Genomic DNA, 14,209 nt, shown 5'->3' on the forward strand with positions numbered 1-14,209 from the left:
AATACATTCATTCTAAAAATTTGGTAAATACAAAAAAGTTAGATATATTGCATAAGGATTAATCTTTTATGTCATTCAAATAGAAATACATATAAAATTATAATAAAATATTTATAACAGTGTTGTATTAGTTAATAAGCATGGAACAATCTATATGACGCTTTTAATTTTTTTATTAAGAAACAATATACACATGTTTATAAATACATTTATACATATACGTATACAAACAAACTGATATCTAAATATTAGTTATTTAAATGGTAAAATTGTATAAAAACTTAACTATGAAAAATAATAAAGCACACTTTAAATAAATTTCATAGAAAAATGTATATAAACAATTTTCTATTAGATTATCTTAATATTATAAAAAATAAAACTAATTATTAATAAAGTATTCATAGTAGTGTATAGCATAGTATAGTAGTGTATATGTATTGAGAAATCTATGTGATATTAAAATTATGTACTTATAAGAAACTATAAATACTTTAGTAACAGTAATTTTACTTTTATAATACAAACAAATAAATAGCTAAGTTCAAATGTAAATAGGAAATCAAATAATATTTTAATAATATTAATAAAAATATTTTTTACGAAATTCATCTTTTTCTTAAAAAATATTGCAAAATTAAATTAAATTATTAAAGCATATTCGCGCGTAGCGCGAGTAAAAAATCTAGTCTTAACAAAAGTTGAGGCTATAAGTCATTGAGGGCGTCCACGTAGGATTTAAAACCTCCAGTCGTGTTATGACACATCATTATATAAGTTTATTGGCTTTTAAAAAATGTTAACATTTCCAAAAAAATATTTTCAAAAAATGAAATTAATATTCTGTATATAACTTAAACTAAAGAAATAAATATTAAAATCTGGCAACTTACTTTAATAAATGGTAAATATTATAGTAAAACAGAAAATCAAAAGTAAAATAGTAATAGTAACAAAAAAATACTTCATCTTAGATATAATAAATCTAAAATACATTTTATACAAAAATAAAATGAAAAGTAATGTTAAAATAGTTAAAGTAGCAAAAACAGATTATCTTTTTATTTTTAAAATGTAAATATCTCCTAAAATAAAATAAAACGAAATTAATATTGTATATATATATAATCTAAACTAATAAAATAAATATTAACATTTAAAAATTTACTTTAAAATGGTATCTATTTTAGTAAAATGGAAAATGAAAAGCAGAATAGTAATCTTAACAAAAGTTGAGGCTATAAGCCATTGAGGACGTCCACGTAGGATTTAAAACCTCCAGTCGTGTTATGACACATCATTATATAAGTTTATTGTTTTTCAAAAAATGTTAATATTTACAAAAAAATATTTTCAAAAAATGAAATTAATATTCTATATATAACTTAAACTAAAAAAAATTAACATCTGACAACTTAATTTAATAAATGGTAAATATTATAGTAAAACAGAAAATCAAAAGTAAAATAGTAATAGTAACAAAAAAAATACTTCATCTTAGATATAATAAATCTAAAATACAATTTATACAAAAATAAAATGAAAATTAATGTTAAAATAGTTAAAGTAGCATAAATAGATTATCTTTTTATTCTTAAAATGTAAATATCTCCTAAAATAAAATAAAACGAAATTAATATTGTATATATATATAATCTAAACTAATAAAATAAATATTAACATTTAAAAATTTACTTTAAAATGGTATCTATTATAGTAAAATGGAAAATGAAAAGCGTAATAGTAATCTTAACAAAAAGTTAATTTTCTTATAATATATTGAGGCTATAAGCGAAGGATGGTGTCTGCATAGGATTTAAAACTACCAATTTAATATTGTGTATATATATATATAATCTAAACTAATAAAATAAATATTAACATGTAAAAATGTTAATATACTATTGAAAATATTCAAAATAACATATACTATATATAAGTTAATATTATAAATCACTGAGAATGTTCACATATTATTTTAAAGCACCAAAATATACCAAATCGTTTTTAATTTGGTATTTCTAAAAATGTTAATATTACGAAATTTTTTATTTCAAAATAAATATAAATAATTATCAAATAAGTTAAAATTACAAAATTATAAAATCATGTACAAATCTATACTATATAAAATAAAGTTTCAAAAATTAACATAAAAATAACAAACAAATATATAGTTAATTAAAAAATGCAATACTTTCAAACAATTGTAACTATATAAATCTAAAACACATGTTTTACAAAATTTAGGTTATATACTGTAGAAAATATTCAACAAAAATATGTACTATATTTAAAGCACCGAAATATGTCAAATTACCATTTTAGTTATTATTTTAAAAAATTCAAGATTTTTAAAAAATGTTTATTTCAAAATAAAAAGGAAACTACTATTCAATTTAGTGAAAAAGCAAAATTATTAAATGAACCAATTTGATATATAAAGTAAACCTTTTAAAGATCAACATAAAATTAACTAACAAAAAAAATCTTAAAGAATACAAGAATTTCTAATAATAAAAAAATATGAATCTAAAGTACTTTTCATTACATATGAATTTAACAAAATATGATTTCAAAATGGAAACTATTTCTTTCAAAAAAATATCAATATTAAATTTAGTAAACAAAATTTCCAAATAACTAAAAAAATCAGTTTATTATAAAAATTAAATGTTTGGAAGATCAACATAAAATTAAGTAACGAAAATAATCTTAAAAATATAAGGATTTCAAATAATAAAAACAATGTAAATCTAAATCACTTTTTCATTACATATGAATCTAAATAACATATGATTTCAAAATTGAGGATATATATTATTTAAGTGTTCACATAGAATTTAAAAATATCATTATAATAATATAAAAATCAGCATTTTAATTTGATAAAGTAAAGAAAAAGATTATTTTATTAAAAATAATTAACTTGATATATAAAATAAGTATATATTTTAAATTAAACAAAACATTAACAAAAATAAAAATATTCAAAAAGAAATAAAGTTTTTAAAAAATATTTATAAATAATCACATATGTAAAAATAAATAAAAATCAGCACAAAAATATAAAAAGATAAATTAAAAGTTGTAAAAATTATCTGTAAAGTTAGATTGATATTTATAGCTAATTATTGAAAACTTAATATAATAAGAGATTGACAAGAAAAAAAATCTAATTATGTCAATAACCTTTAATACGATATGGACTATATGCTTTAAAAATCAGAAATAACTGAAAATACCAATAAAAATATTTAAAGTCAGTATCTTAAGTTAATATTCTTATAAATATTAAATTTTCTAAAAAAAACAAAACAAAACAAAAATAAAAAATGCTTACTTGATATATATGCTAACTCTTCATTAATTAAAGTCAGAATTATAAAATTATGTCTTCAAGTATGTCAAAACATACAAATAGCTTATAAATCAAAATAAAGTAAATAATTAATATCATATTACTTAATATGATCAAATAATTATAAAGGTAAGCTGAAATTTAGTATTTTTTTTTATTTATATTGGTCTCAGCTATAAAATGTTATAAATTTATAATATGTTATATGAGTTTCTTAGAAAAATAATTGTTGATTGTGATTCTTTTTTTTACCGAGCCACTTTATTATTTAGTTTACAATAAGTTTCAAAGCTCTGTTAGAAATAAGTGATGGTAACAATAATTTACTTATGTAAGAAATATATTGTTAAACATGTCGTTTATCTATATTTATCATTTATCTATGTGTTCCCAGGCTGCTTTTTATCAATAAATGAATAAACATAGTTATTTAGTAATAAACAATTAAAATTTTGAATAAACATAGTTATTTAGTAATAAACAATTAAAATTTAATAAATTTTGACACATATGTTTTTAAGAAAATCATTATAAAAAATATTCATTAAACTAATCAAATATGTTTTTAAGAAAAAAACTCTAAATATTCTATAATCAATAAGTTTTTTTTTTTTAAATATGGTCATTAAAAATTTTGCAAACTATATGGTGACTTTTCATAAATCTTTAGTGTAATTCACCGCTAAAATTTATACGACATATGCTTATGAAACTTTATTAAAGCAATTAACATAACATATAAAACTAAAAATGATCTCACACTAGTTCTATCAATGAAAGATATTTGAAATAGAATGTTATTAATATATATGACAACATAAAAAAAATCAAAGAGGCTAAAAATTAAAATAAATTTGTTGAAAATTCAAATAATATTTACAAATAATTGACATTAGAGTATAGTCTCAGGCTCTCGACAACAGAAAATAAAGATATGAAAAATATTCATTACACATTCGTCAATTGGAAAATATGTTATCTAAGTTTATGAAATATGATGTGAACTAATAAAACATCATAATCACGCCATTAATTAATTTTGTAATTAGATCAAGTAGAAGATGTATCTAATATTTTTTTTATTTATATGTGTTTATTTTAATAATAAAAAAATATTTAACATTAGTTTAAAGTTGTATATATTTATTTCTCTTTTTATTATATCTAAAATAAAATTACTATTTAAATTTCACTAAAATATTTATTATGATTGAACTCTAAATAAAATATTAACACATATGCATTTAAGCGACTCCAGTATGAGTATTTCAAATACAAATATTCACAAAAATATATAATACTTTTACTTTCATTCTAAAAAATTGGTAAATACAAAGTAAAGCTAGATATTGTGCATGTGCATTAATTTTCTTATGTTTTTTCAAATAAAAGTAAAGCTAGATATTTTGCAAATGTATTAATTTTCTTATCTTTTTTCAAATAAAAGTAAAGCTAGATATTGTGCAAATGTATTAATTTTCTTATGTTTTTTTCAAATAGAAAGATAGATAAAAAATATAATAAAAATAATTATAAAGTGTACTATTTTTTATTATGAATAAAATGATCAATATTTTGTCTTTAAATAAGATTAATAAATAATATAAACACGATTATAAATACAATTACACATTTACATATACAAAAATGATATCTAAATATTAGTTTTTTAAAGAGTATAATTGTATAAAAATCTAAATAGAAAAAATAATAAAGCATACTTTGAATAAAACTTCATATAAAAATATATATAAACCAATTATACTTCATTATCTTAAAATTAATATAAAATGATAAAAATTATTAAAATAAACTCGCGCGTAGCGCGAGTTGAAAATCTAGTTTAGAATAAAAGCATAGGTCGAAACGCTTAAAATTCACTTTCCATCAAATATCTATTAGAATTAGTGAATTTACTATAACATTTTTGGCCTTTGGGTCTAGGGACAGTGTAGAAGCTGAAAATCTTTTGAAACCGAAATATCTAATCTATTAAAATAGAGTCTTATTTGAAAATTACCATGACATTCTTTTTTTTAGACCTATTGAATATGTTGTGACTTATCTATTAATTAACCTTCCTATTATTTCTATATATCCTATTATCTATCCTTCCTAATATTTCTACATATCTTTAAATTAGCTGTAGTTAAATATACATTTTATCTCAACATATTATTTAGCTAATCAGTTTAAATCAATAGATACGTTCATTGAAGTTTATACGACAGTAGACCAAAAATATATGATTTTTTATTAAGAGTTCATCTTGTCTCCACCTAACATTATGTGAATCATAAATCATGTTATATTAGAGTTTTATTCAAATATACATTATGATATTATCTTATACTTTGTCGATTATAATGACTTATAAAACATGTTTTATTACAGAATGATTCACATATACATTATGTTACTTTCGTACTGGAAATTCTATGACATTATATATGGTATAGTGTATATATAGAGTTTCATTGTATATCAAAATCAAACTTTAAGATGTAGTGATTCAAATAAATAAAAATTGTGTGCAAACAAGATAGTTACTATGACTATAAATAAAATTTGAAAACAATCTCTCATTGGTTGATAAATAGAACCAATGAATATTGTGTTTAATTTCCAGATCCAAATATTTTTGCTTCATGAACAATAAAATCTCAGATAATTTTGCTGTTCATTATATCGTTTGTGTAAATAATATTAGCACATTCTGCAACCAATGAAATAGTTGTTAATATATTATACCCCCTATAATATTTCTATATCCCCAATCCTTAGAAATAAAAAAAAAACAATATCATATATGCCAAAATACAAGATATTTACACAAATAACATTTCCATATAATCTTTATATGAACAACCAAATCGGATATTTATACATAAATTCAATAGTTTGTAAATTAAGTCCAAAAATTTGTTTCACTCAAGCCCAATGTGATTAAATTTTATATATTATAAGTATAATTCACTCTTTAATATTACTAAAATAATATTAAATTTTAAGGTCTTTATAGATTTGTATAGAAAGCATTTATTAGTTTACATAATTTTTATTGTAATTTTATTCAGACAATAATATAGTTACTCCATGTACATTTTAATTGTCGTTTTAGATTTGTGCATATAATTTAAAAACATTTAATTTTGTATATTTTCTAAGTAAAAACATCATTACCTCTACACATAACAATATTTTAACCAATAAAAATTTTGAAGACTAAATTTCATAAATTTTGCATTGAAATTATAAAACCACACTTATTTTTTAAAAAAAAAAAGCAAATTTATTATACGATGCCACTTAATATAAAACAGAAAGAGTAATATTCTACATTTAAAAATTTAATATATTAAAATTTTAATCAACAAAACGTGAATCCCGTTTCATATTATATATGTAAATTGTTGTAATAAGATATATCAAAAGATATATCAAAATGCAAAATTTTGACTTCGAAAATAGAAAAATACAAATGTTACCGTTCAAAACTTCAAATGCGTCAAATTGATGTAACCCTTTGTTTGGTTGTAAAATTAATGAGCCAAATAAGGCTACCCTACACTTTAAGCATACATAGAATACGATTATATAAATTTTAACCTAAAATTATTCCAGGGTTTAAAAGCGTAAATCAAAATCTAGGTACATAGAAATACAAAATTATCAGATATTTTCTCATTTATAATATAACCTTTAGATATACCAATTTTCTAAACATACTTAAAATATAAAGACATTTAGTAACACAAAATAAAAATCAGAAAGTGTAACAAAAAAAAAATAGCTACCTAAATCAGAATCAACATCCAAAATTTTATATCCCTATTTAGACTCATGCTCTCGACTGAATTTTAAATTTTATCGAGTTCCTAACATTGTTATTTGAAACAAACTAAAATAAATAAATCCAAACCAAAATAAAATTCATAAATAACTTAACGGTCACTAAAAATCACACCCGAACCGAAACCAAACCGAAAACAATAAAATGCAATTTGGAAGCGAACGAAACTAAACGCTCATCCCTAAAAATATTAGTAAATAAATTTACATGTTAATAAATTTAGCAATAAAAAAAATAATTATGTGCTTTCAAGCGCGGGTACTATCTTAGTATATATGTTATATATATATAGTATTGGTTAGTTAGTTGAAGGTCTCCTCTACGAATTTATTTAAGAGACGTATAAAACAAGTCATTATAAACTAGAAAGTATAATTGTCCACACGTAACAATTTAAAGAAAATATAATTTTAAGATGGTCTTCCACAACAGAAAAATTGGAAGGACAGGTTCATCTAGGACGTTTAGAGATCATTGTGGTTGATAATATAGATTTACTGTTATTTTTATTTAATTATAAAATTGAAAGAAAGCAACTTATTAAACAGACACATACAAATAAAACTGAATTAATCATATGAGCATTCTCTATCTTTGGTATTACAGGAGACAAAATCACATGAACTTGAGAACCAGAAAACTTAACCTAATCCATGAAAAGAAAAGGCAAAGCTCATTTGTAAGAACTCACATGGTGAAGAAATCAACAGAGATTTTGATTTAATAAGCAAAAAGGTTAGAAACCACCAGAGCTTGCTTAGGAATCAAGTTACTGTTATATAAACAATAACATCTCTCTCTCTCTGGCTTTTCATATAGCAGAAACAAACGCATCACTAAAGCGACCTCTAAACTTTACCAAATTTAGATAAATAAAAATATGTCGAGAAAGATAAAGAGAAAGAGACATAAACTGAAGAATCATGGAAGAGGAGGGAGATGCGGAAGAGCAATCACTTAAACAGGAAGTCTCTATAGCAGAATATGTGTCACTTTCACTCTTGTCTTCAAAGCAAAACCAGCACCACCAATACCACAAACCTGATCATACCTCAATCCCAGCGTTGGAGAATTCGTCCATCAGAAGATGGGTTCCCTTCAGACACCTATAGGCATGAGAAGCTCCTCATTGTTAGATATGTCCTGCGGATATTTGCTCAAAGAGTTACAGGCAAGTTTGTTTCATTATATGTTTTTTTGTTTCTTTCAAGTAAATGGTTCATTTTATCAAAAAGGTAAAAGAGTATTGTAACATAAGGATGCTCGCTATTTTGTACACAGATGATATGGGATGAAGTTGGAGAAGATAAGTTTGAGAGAGAGAAAGTGTTACTCGATATTGAGCAGGAATGTGTAGAGGCTTACCGTAGAAAAGTTGACCATGCCAATATCTCTAGGTCTCGTCTACATCAAGAGCTTGCCGAATCTGAAGCTGAACTCACCCATCTTCTTTTGTGCCTCGGTGAAAGATCAGTACCTGGAAGGGTAAATCTTTATTCTAAAATAAACCCAAGACTAGGCAACATTTTCAGATAACTTATGTTGTTGTCATTCTTTATACAGCCAGAGAAAAAGGAAGGAACACTGAGGGAGCAGCTGGATGCTATTGCCCCTGCACTGCGTGAGATGAGGCTGAGGAAAGACGAGAGAGTTAAGCAGGTCAGGTCTGTTAAAGGGGAGATTCAGAAGATTTCAGCAGAAATCGCAGGAAGATCAACATATGAAGAGTCATCTACAAATATAAAGATAGACGACAACGATCTTTCTATAAAGAAACTGGAGGAGTATCAGAATGAACTCCATAGACTCCATGATGAGAAGGTACATATGTAATTCTCTCTATTTAAAAGTTATACATGTTTTAGATTTTTCACACATGTTAATAAAACATATTAATTTCAGTATTAAATGCATAATTTTTTGTAATTATTTATTTCTCATAATTATAATAATTTTTTTTGTAAATGTAAATAAAAATTTGTTGAATTTATAATTAACCATTATTAGTTGATATAATATGCATTGAAAATACAAAATGCATCATTTTGAAACAAATTTTTTTCTTTCTAAAACATGCATCTTTATGAAAGCGAAGAAGTACTAATTTGGTAACACAATGATTTGTGGGTTGTGCCTTGCTTTAACTATATAAGACTGTTCTGACTTATCCATTATATTGTTTTTGTCTCACCAAGAATGAAAGACTGCAGAAGGTTGAAATATATATATGCGCCATTCGAGATCTATCAGCAACCATGGAAACAGAAGCATCTATGATCATAACAAAGATTCATCCAAGCCTCAATGACCTCTATGGAATATCCAAAAACATCAGTGATGATATCTTAAAGAAGCTTAATGGCACTGTTGTGTCTCTTGAAGAGGAAAAACAGAACCGCCTTGAAAAGGTTGAAACTAAATACACATGTTTTTAATACATTTTCTAGCACTTTTAGTAAAGAGACTCACATATATATGAACATGTTACAATTGGCAGATTCACCATCTTGGTAGAGCTTTATCGAACCTCTGGAATCTAATGGATGCATCTTATGAAGATCGTCAGAAGTTTTCTCACGTCATTGAGTTACTGTCATTCGAACCATCAGACGTGTGTGCTCCTGGAAGCATTACATCTGGCATAATTCAGCAGGTACGTATACACAAAGGTTGCATACCAATGATAGATGATGTAACATAATTACCTTTACTTTCATGCAAAAGGCTGAGGCTGAAGTCAAGAGACTAGATCAACTGAAAGCAAGCAAAACCAAAGAACTTTTCCTCAAGAAACAAAAGGAGCTAGAGACTACATGCAACATATCACATATGGAAACTCCATCAACAGAAGTGGGAGATATAATAAACCTAGTAGACTCTGGTGAGACTAACTCTAACCTTCGGCAACTGCTTCATGTCTTGTGTATATATCTCAAACTCATTGCAGAGTTTTAATACTGATCTATATTAAAGGTGAAATTGACCACGTTGAGCTTCTTAATGCCATGGATGAAAAGATAGCGAGAGCAAAGGAAGAAGCAGCAAGTAGGAAAGTAATAATTGAAAAAGTGGATAGGTGGATGTTAGCACGAGATGAAGAGCGCTGGCTAGAAGAATATGACCAGGTTTTTGCTATTCGCTATAGACTGCATTTCATTTATGTATCCTAACTCATGCAACAAATTCTTATGTTGTCACAGGACGAGAACCGGTACTCAGTTAGTAGAAATGCTCACCGGAACCTAAGGAGAGCGGAACGGGCACGCAAAGAAGTCAGCAAAATCACAGGTAGTGTGAACATGCATCTTCTTCTTAAGTTATGAAGCAACTACACACTGATGACTGACCATACTATGATGTTGATACCAGGACTAGTGGAATCAATATTGGTAAAGACTAAGAGCTGGGAAGAAGAAAGACAGAAGGTCTTCTTGTACAATGAGGTGACACAATCTTATGCCTACATATAATATCATAACTAATATACTGGATCCCATCAGAGTTCTGTAGTTAAACGTGATTGGACCAGAGTAGTACTAGGTTCATTCAAAAAAACAAACAAAAGAAATACTCACTTGTGGCTTCTTTCAGGAACCTCTTGTTGCAATGTTACAAGAATACAGTAATCTGAGGCAGGAAAAGGAGGTGGAGAAGCTAAGGCTCCGGGTTAGTCTCTCTCACAAATATGTCAAGATGAATTATATATCTTTACTTGAACCTGCTTGACTATAAATTGATTTTACAATCCAGGAAAAGAAGAAGATCATTCCACCACCTGTAGCCCAGCAAGATAATTTTTATGTGGCAAGACCAGCTAGTAGCAATCGCCGTATCTCGAACCGAAGCATCAATGGTGGATACGGCAGTGCAAGTCCTTTAAACAGAAAACTTTCAAGAGGATTCAACAATAATACTAATTACACAGCTCTTGGCACATCTTTAAGAAGAGAGTCTTCAGTGATCATCAAAAACACATGGCCTTAGACGCACAGTCTTGCTTCTTGGCAGCATTCTCCGTGATAAAAACAGAGCTTCTGCTGTATCATATTGTCTCCTTGACTTCATTTGTGTGTGTTTAAAACAAAAAAAAAGAAGGTATTATTATCCTGTAACAAGACTTGAGTTATCACTTTCAGGACGCAAACATCAATCTGTCTGTTTCATTATGAAAAAACACAATCTTGATGATGAGGCGTAGATGATCCACTCTTTGTTTCGCTGAGAGTTATTCATATATTTTCTTTTGCTATCTGCCCAATAAACCATATATTATATCAAAGGTAGTATATATATAGGAAAATAAAATACATATAAATATGCATATTTTATTTCGTTTATTTATTTATTTTGGATAAGTATGCATATTTTATTGAGAAATTGCATTGTATAACCTTCAAACATTTAATAATTCGCTGGATAACTAAAAAAAAGTTAACTGTGATATTCAACGTATTTTGTGTCTTATATACCAAAACACCCTTACCATCACCGGCTCAACCTTTTCAACTTTTGTTTTCTGTATTTTTTTTCTAATTTTCAAAGATTTCTTAATTAATAAGATTGTTGACAAATTTCTTCACATCCGAAGCCGGATCACTCATAAATTGAAACGCAATCTCTTCTTTTTCATCAACAAAGATTTATTTTTCTCGTACTATTTTACATTGGTGTTCAACTAATGTAAATGAAATAGACTACATCTCACATACTATTTGTAGAAATTTCATAATGTGTCTTATATATAAAAATAACATATTTCAAAATATTATATATATTATATTTGGGTTTAGAATTAGTGATTAAGGTTTAAATTTAGTGATTAGGGAATGGGTTGGGGTTCAGTATTTACGAGTGGGGTAAAAATCTTATACTGCTTCGACGATACGAAATAGAACATTCGTACACTTTCAAATCATATGACTGTGCATTCTAGATTGTTTGAAACACAATCAATCTGATCTCAGATAAAACCAATTCATGCCATTCCTTATATGATGTCACCATTCACTTTTAACCATCTATTTTACAGTCTACAATGTATATATATGTGGTAAATAAGTATACGACGTGTGTGACATTACATGAGGAAATAGCGAATTGTTTTGTTTTATTTTTGTCTACGATGTTATTCACTCTTTTCTTCTTTTTACCGGATACTTATAAAGGATAAAGATATAACCGGATGAAATGTCAGTGAGTTAACTATGTCAAAATCATTGACATGTTCTTAATTTTCATTTAGAAATTGGCTATACAAGAAATTAACCTTTTTTTTTTTGAAACACTAACCCTATTTTATTTAAAATACCTAAACAACGTTACAAAAATAGGCACGATCCGAATATGGTGACTGTTTGGGTTGTACGTAAAAGTTAAAAGTTACAAGATATTTTAGGAGACACCTCTTGTTCGTTTTCATTTCCACTTGAACATTTTTATTTCATTTCCTTTTGTGTGTTTAATGGTATAGATTCTTGTCGTATCTAATTTCCTTTTCATTATTTTTCTTAAGGTAAATTACAAAACATTCAATATGCAAAACCTACTTTTTTCTCATAAAGAAAAGTCTGGCCAAGCTAGACTGGTAAAAGTAGAAACGTTTAAGACTCGGACTGATATAAAGTCGTAACTGAGTTGCCAGATTTGCTACTTTACTGTTTATGATATATCTAAAGGAAATTATTTAGCTTCCTCTTAAGATATAAATGTCACATTATCATATAGTATGGTGTGAAAAATGCCCTATGCAATACAGAAAGTCAACGTAACTAACAATGCCAAAACACGGTATGTAGATCCAAAGCTGAAGGCATTAAATCAGATAATAAAGTGAACCCTGTGTAACAAGATCTCCTCAAGTAACGGAAAAAGAGATAATAAAAAGGGCAAAAGAGGAAACAACACAAGACGTGTCAGGATCTTAACAAAACCTGTAATCGCCACCGTCGATTGTAGCGTTTGCAGCCACCGGAGGAATCGCGAAATGCCACAACCTCCCGGCGGCATGAACTCTATACTTCCGGCATAAAAACTCGTTGGCGAAAGTCTTCTCCACCCTCCGGTTAACATCGTGCAAGAACACGTGAGTGACTCCAGGTTTCTTCCTGTTCCTAGCCATAACCGCCGCCGAGTAAATCGCCGCCATTCTTCCCGGAGCTTCGGCGAAGTAGCCTTTAGGAGCGTCGACCATAATCAGATCCCACTCCGTATCGTAGAACTCATCAGGAAGTCCCGTGAGAGCGAGCTTGCAACGCTCGTTCCCTCGGAGATACGATTTCGCCGGGAAACAGCTCGGCTCCGTTTTGTAAGAGCGTAGAAGCCTGTCGGCTTCTTGTAGCTGCGTCCTGTAACGCACGTGATGCGCACGGAGGAAAGGGGAGTCTTTGGTCACTTTCTGAAACCACTCGAGATCTTCCTCGAGGAACAGCGTTTTGCCCCGTGGGTTGAGAGAAGCCCACATGAGCGAGTCACGGCCCAGCCCGAAGACGAGGAAGTTGGCCGGAGCTAGCTCTTTCAAGACGTTGAAAGAGATCGAGATCTCCGCCATGTTCTGCTGTGGGACCACGGTGGAGGTCGCGTAGTGGACGATGGCTTGGAGCTGGATCGGTGTAGCTGCGTAATCGGCCGCCGCGGCTACAGCTCGGCTTTTGGCGCTCGCGGTGGAGCAGAGGAAGAAAGCGTCGTCCGCGGCTCGTAAGAAGCTTGTGAAGAGTAGAGCGCCGCCTACTAGACCGGCTAGTAATACGGTGGTGATGATCCATCGTTTCTCCGGTGGGATTAAGTTGCTCATCTTTTTTTCTCTTTTGATCTCAGATCTGACTTATTCTTTTTGTGTGTGTTTTCTCCGGTCAAGGCCTCGAAATGAGGATATAGAAATGTAAATAGAGTTCTTGATTGGGGAGAAATGGGTTAGAAATTTTTTGTGATATTTTTCCTAGGACGAGGGCGTTTTGTTTAGTGACACGTGTCCGTATCCGACCATTCAAGTAGCTTTG

The 14,209-nt window shown here is 27.8% G+C and overlaps 2 protein-coding genes across 2 annotated transcripts; one reads left to right on the forward strand and one right to left on the reverse strand.

The window, feature by feature from the left end:
* Positions 1-8,050: 8,050 nt before the first annotated feature.
* Positions 8,051-11,432, forward strand: LOC106294665 (65-kDa microtubule-associated protein 8). Its single transcript, XM_013730278.1, has 11 exons — positions 8,051-8,385; positions 8,496-8,699; positions 8,778-9,035; positions 9,410-9,622; positions 9,712-9,867; positions 9,939-10,095; positions 10,188-10,339; positions 10,415-10,502; positions 10,584-10,657; positions 10,806-10,880; positions 10,965-11,432. The coding sequence occupies exons 1-11, from the start codon at positions 8,302-8,304 to the stop codon at positions 11,196-11,198; spliced, it is 1,695 nt and encodes a 564-aa protein (XP_013585732.1). The 5' UTR covers positions 8,051-8,301; the 3' UTR covers positions 11,199-11,432.
* A 1,480-nt stretch (positions 11,433-12,912) lies between these two features.
* On the reverse strand, positions 12,913-14,186 carry LOC106294667 (glucuronoxylan 4-O-methyltransferase 1). The gene has a single exon (XM_013730280.1). It carries the CDS (start codon positions 14,002-14,004, stop codon positions 13,135-13,137), a length of 870 nt encoding a protein of 289 aa, XP_013585734.1. The 5' UTR covers positions 14,005-14,186; the 3' UTR covers positions 12,913-13,134.
* Positions 14,187-14,209: the final 23 nt, after the last annotated feature.

The sequence above is a fragment of the Brassica oleracea genome, chromosome C5 (assembly GCF_000695525.1).
Source record: "Brassica oleracea var. oleracea cultivar TO1000 chromosome C5, BOL, whole genome shotgun sequence".
Taxonomy (NCBI): Eukaryota; Viridiplantae; Streptophyta; class Magnoliopsida; order Brassicales; family Brassicaceae; genus Brassica; species Brassica oleracea.

Coding starts and splice junctions, on each gene's coding strand:
- LOC106294665 (XM_013730278.1), top strand. CDS start 8,302: ATGGGTTCCCTTCAGACACCTATAGGCATGAGAAGCTCCTCATTGTTA. Junction 8,386..8,495: donor ATTTGCTCAAAGAGTTACAG/GCAAGTTTGTTT, acceptor TTTTGTACACAG/ATGATATGGGATGAAGTTGG. Junction 8,700..8,777: donor AAAGATCAGTACCTGGAAGG/GTAAATCTTTAT, acceptor TTCTTTATACAG/CCAGAGAAAAAGGAAGGAAC.
- LOC106294667 (XM_013730280.1), bottom strand. CDS start 14,004: ATGAGCAACTTAATCCCACCGGAGAAACGATGGATCATCACCACCGTA.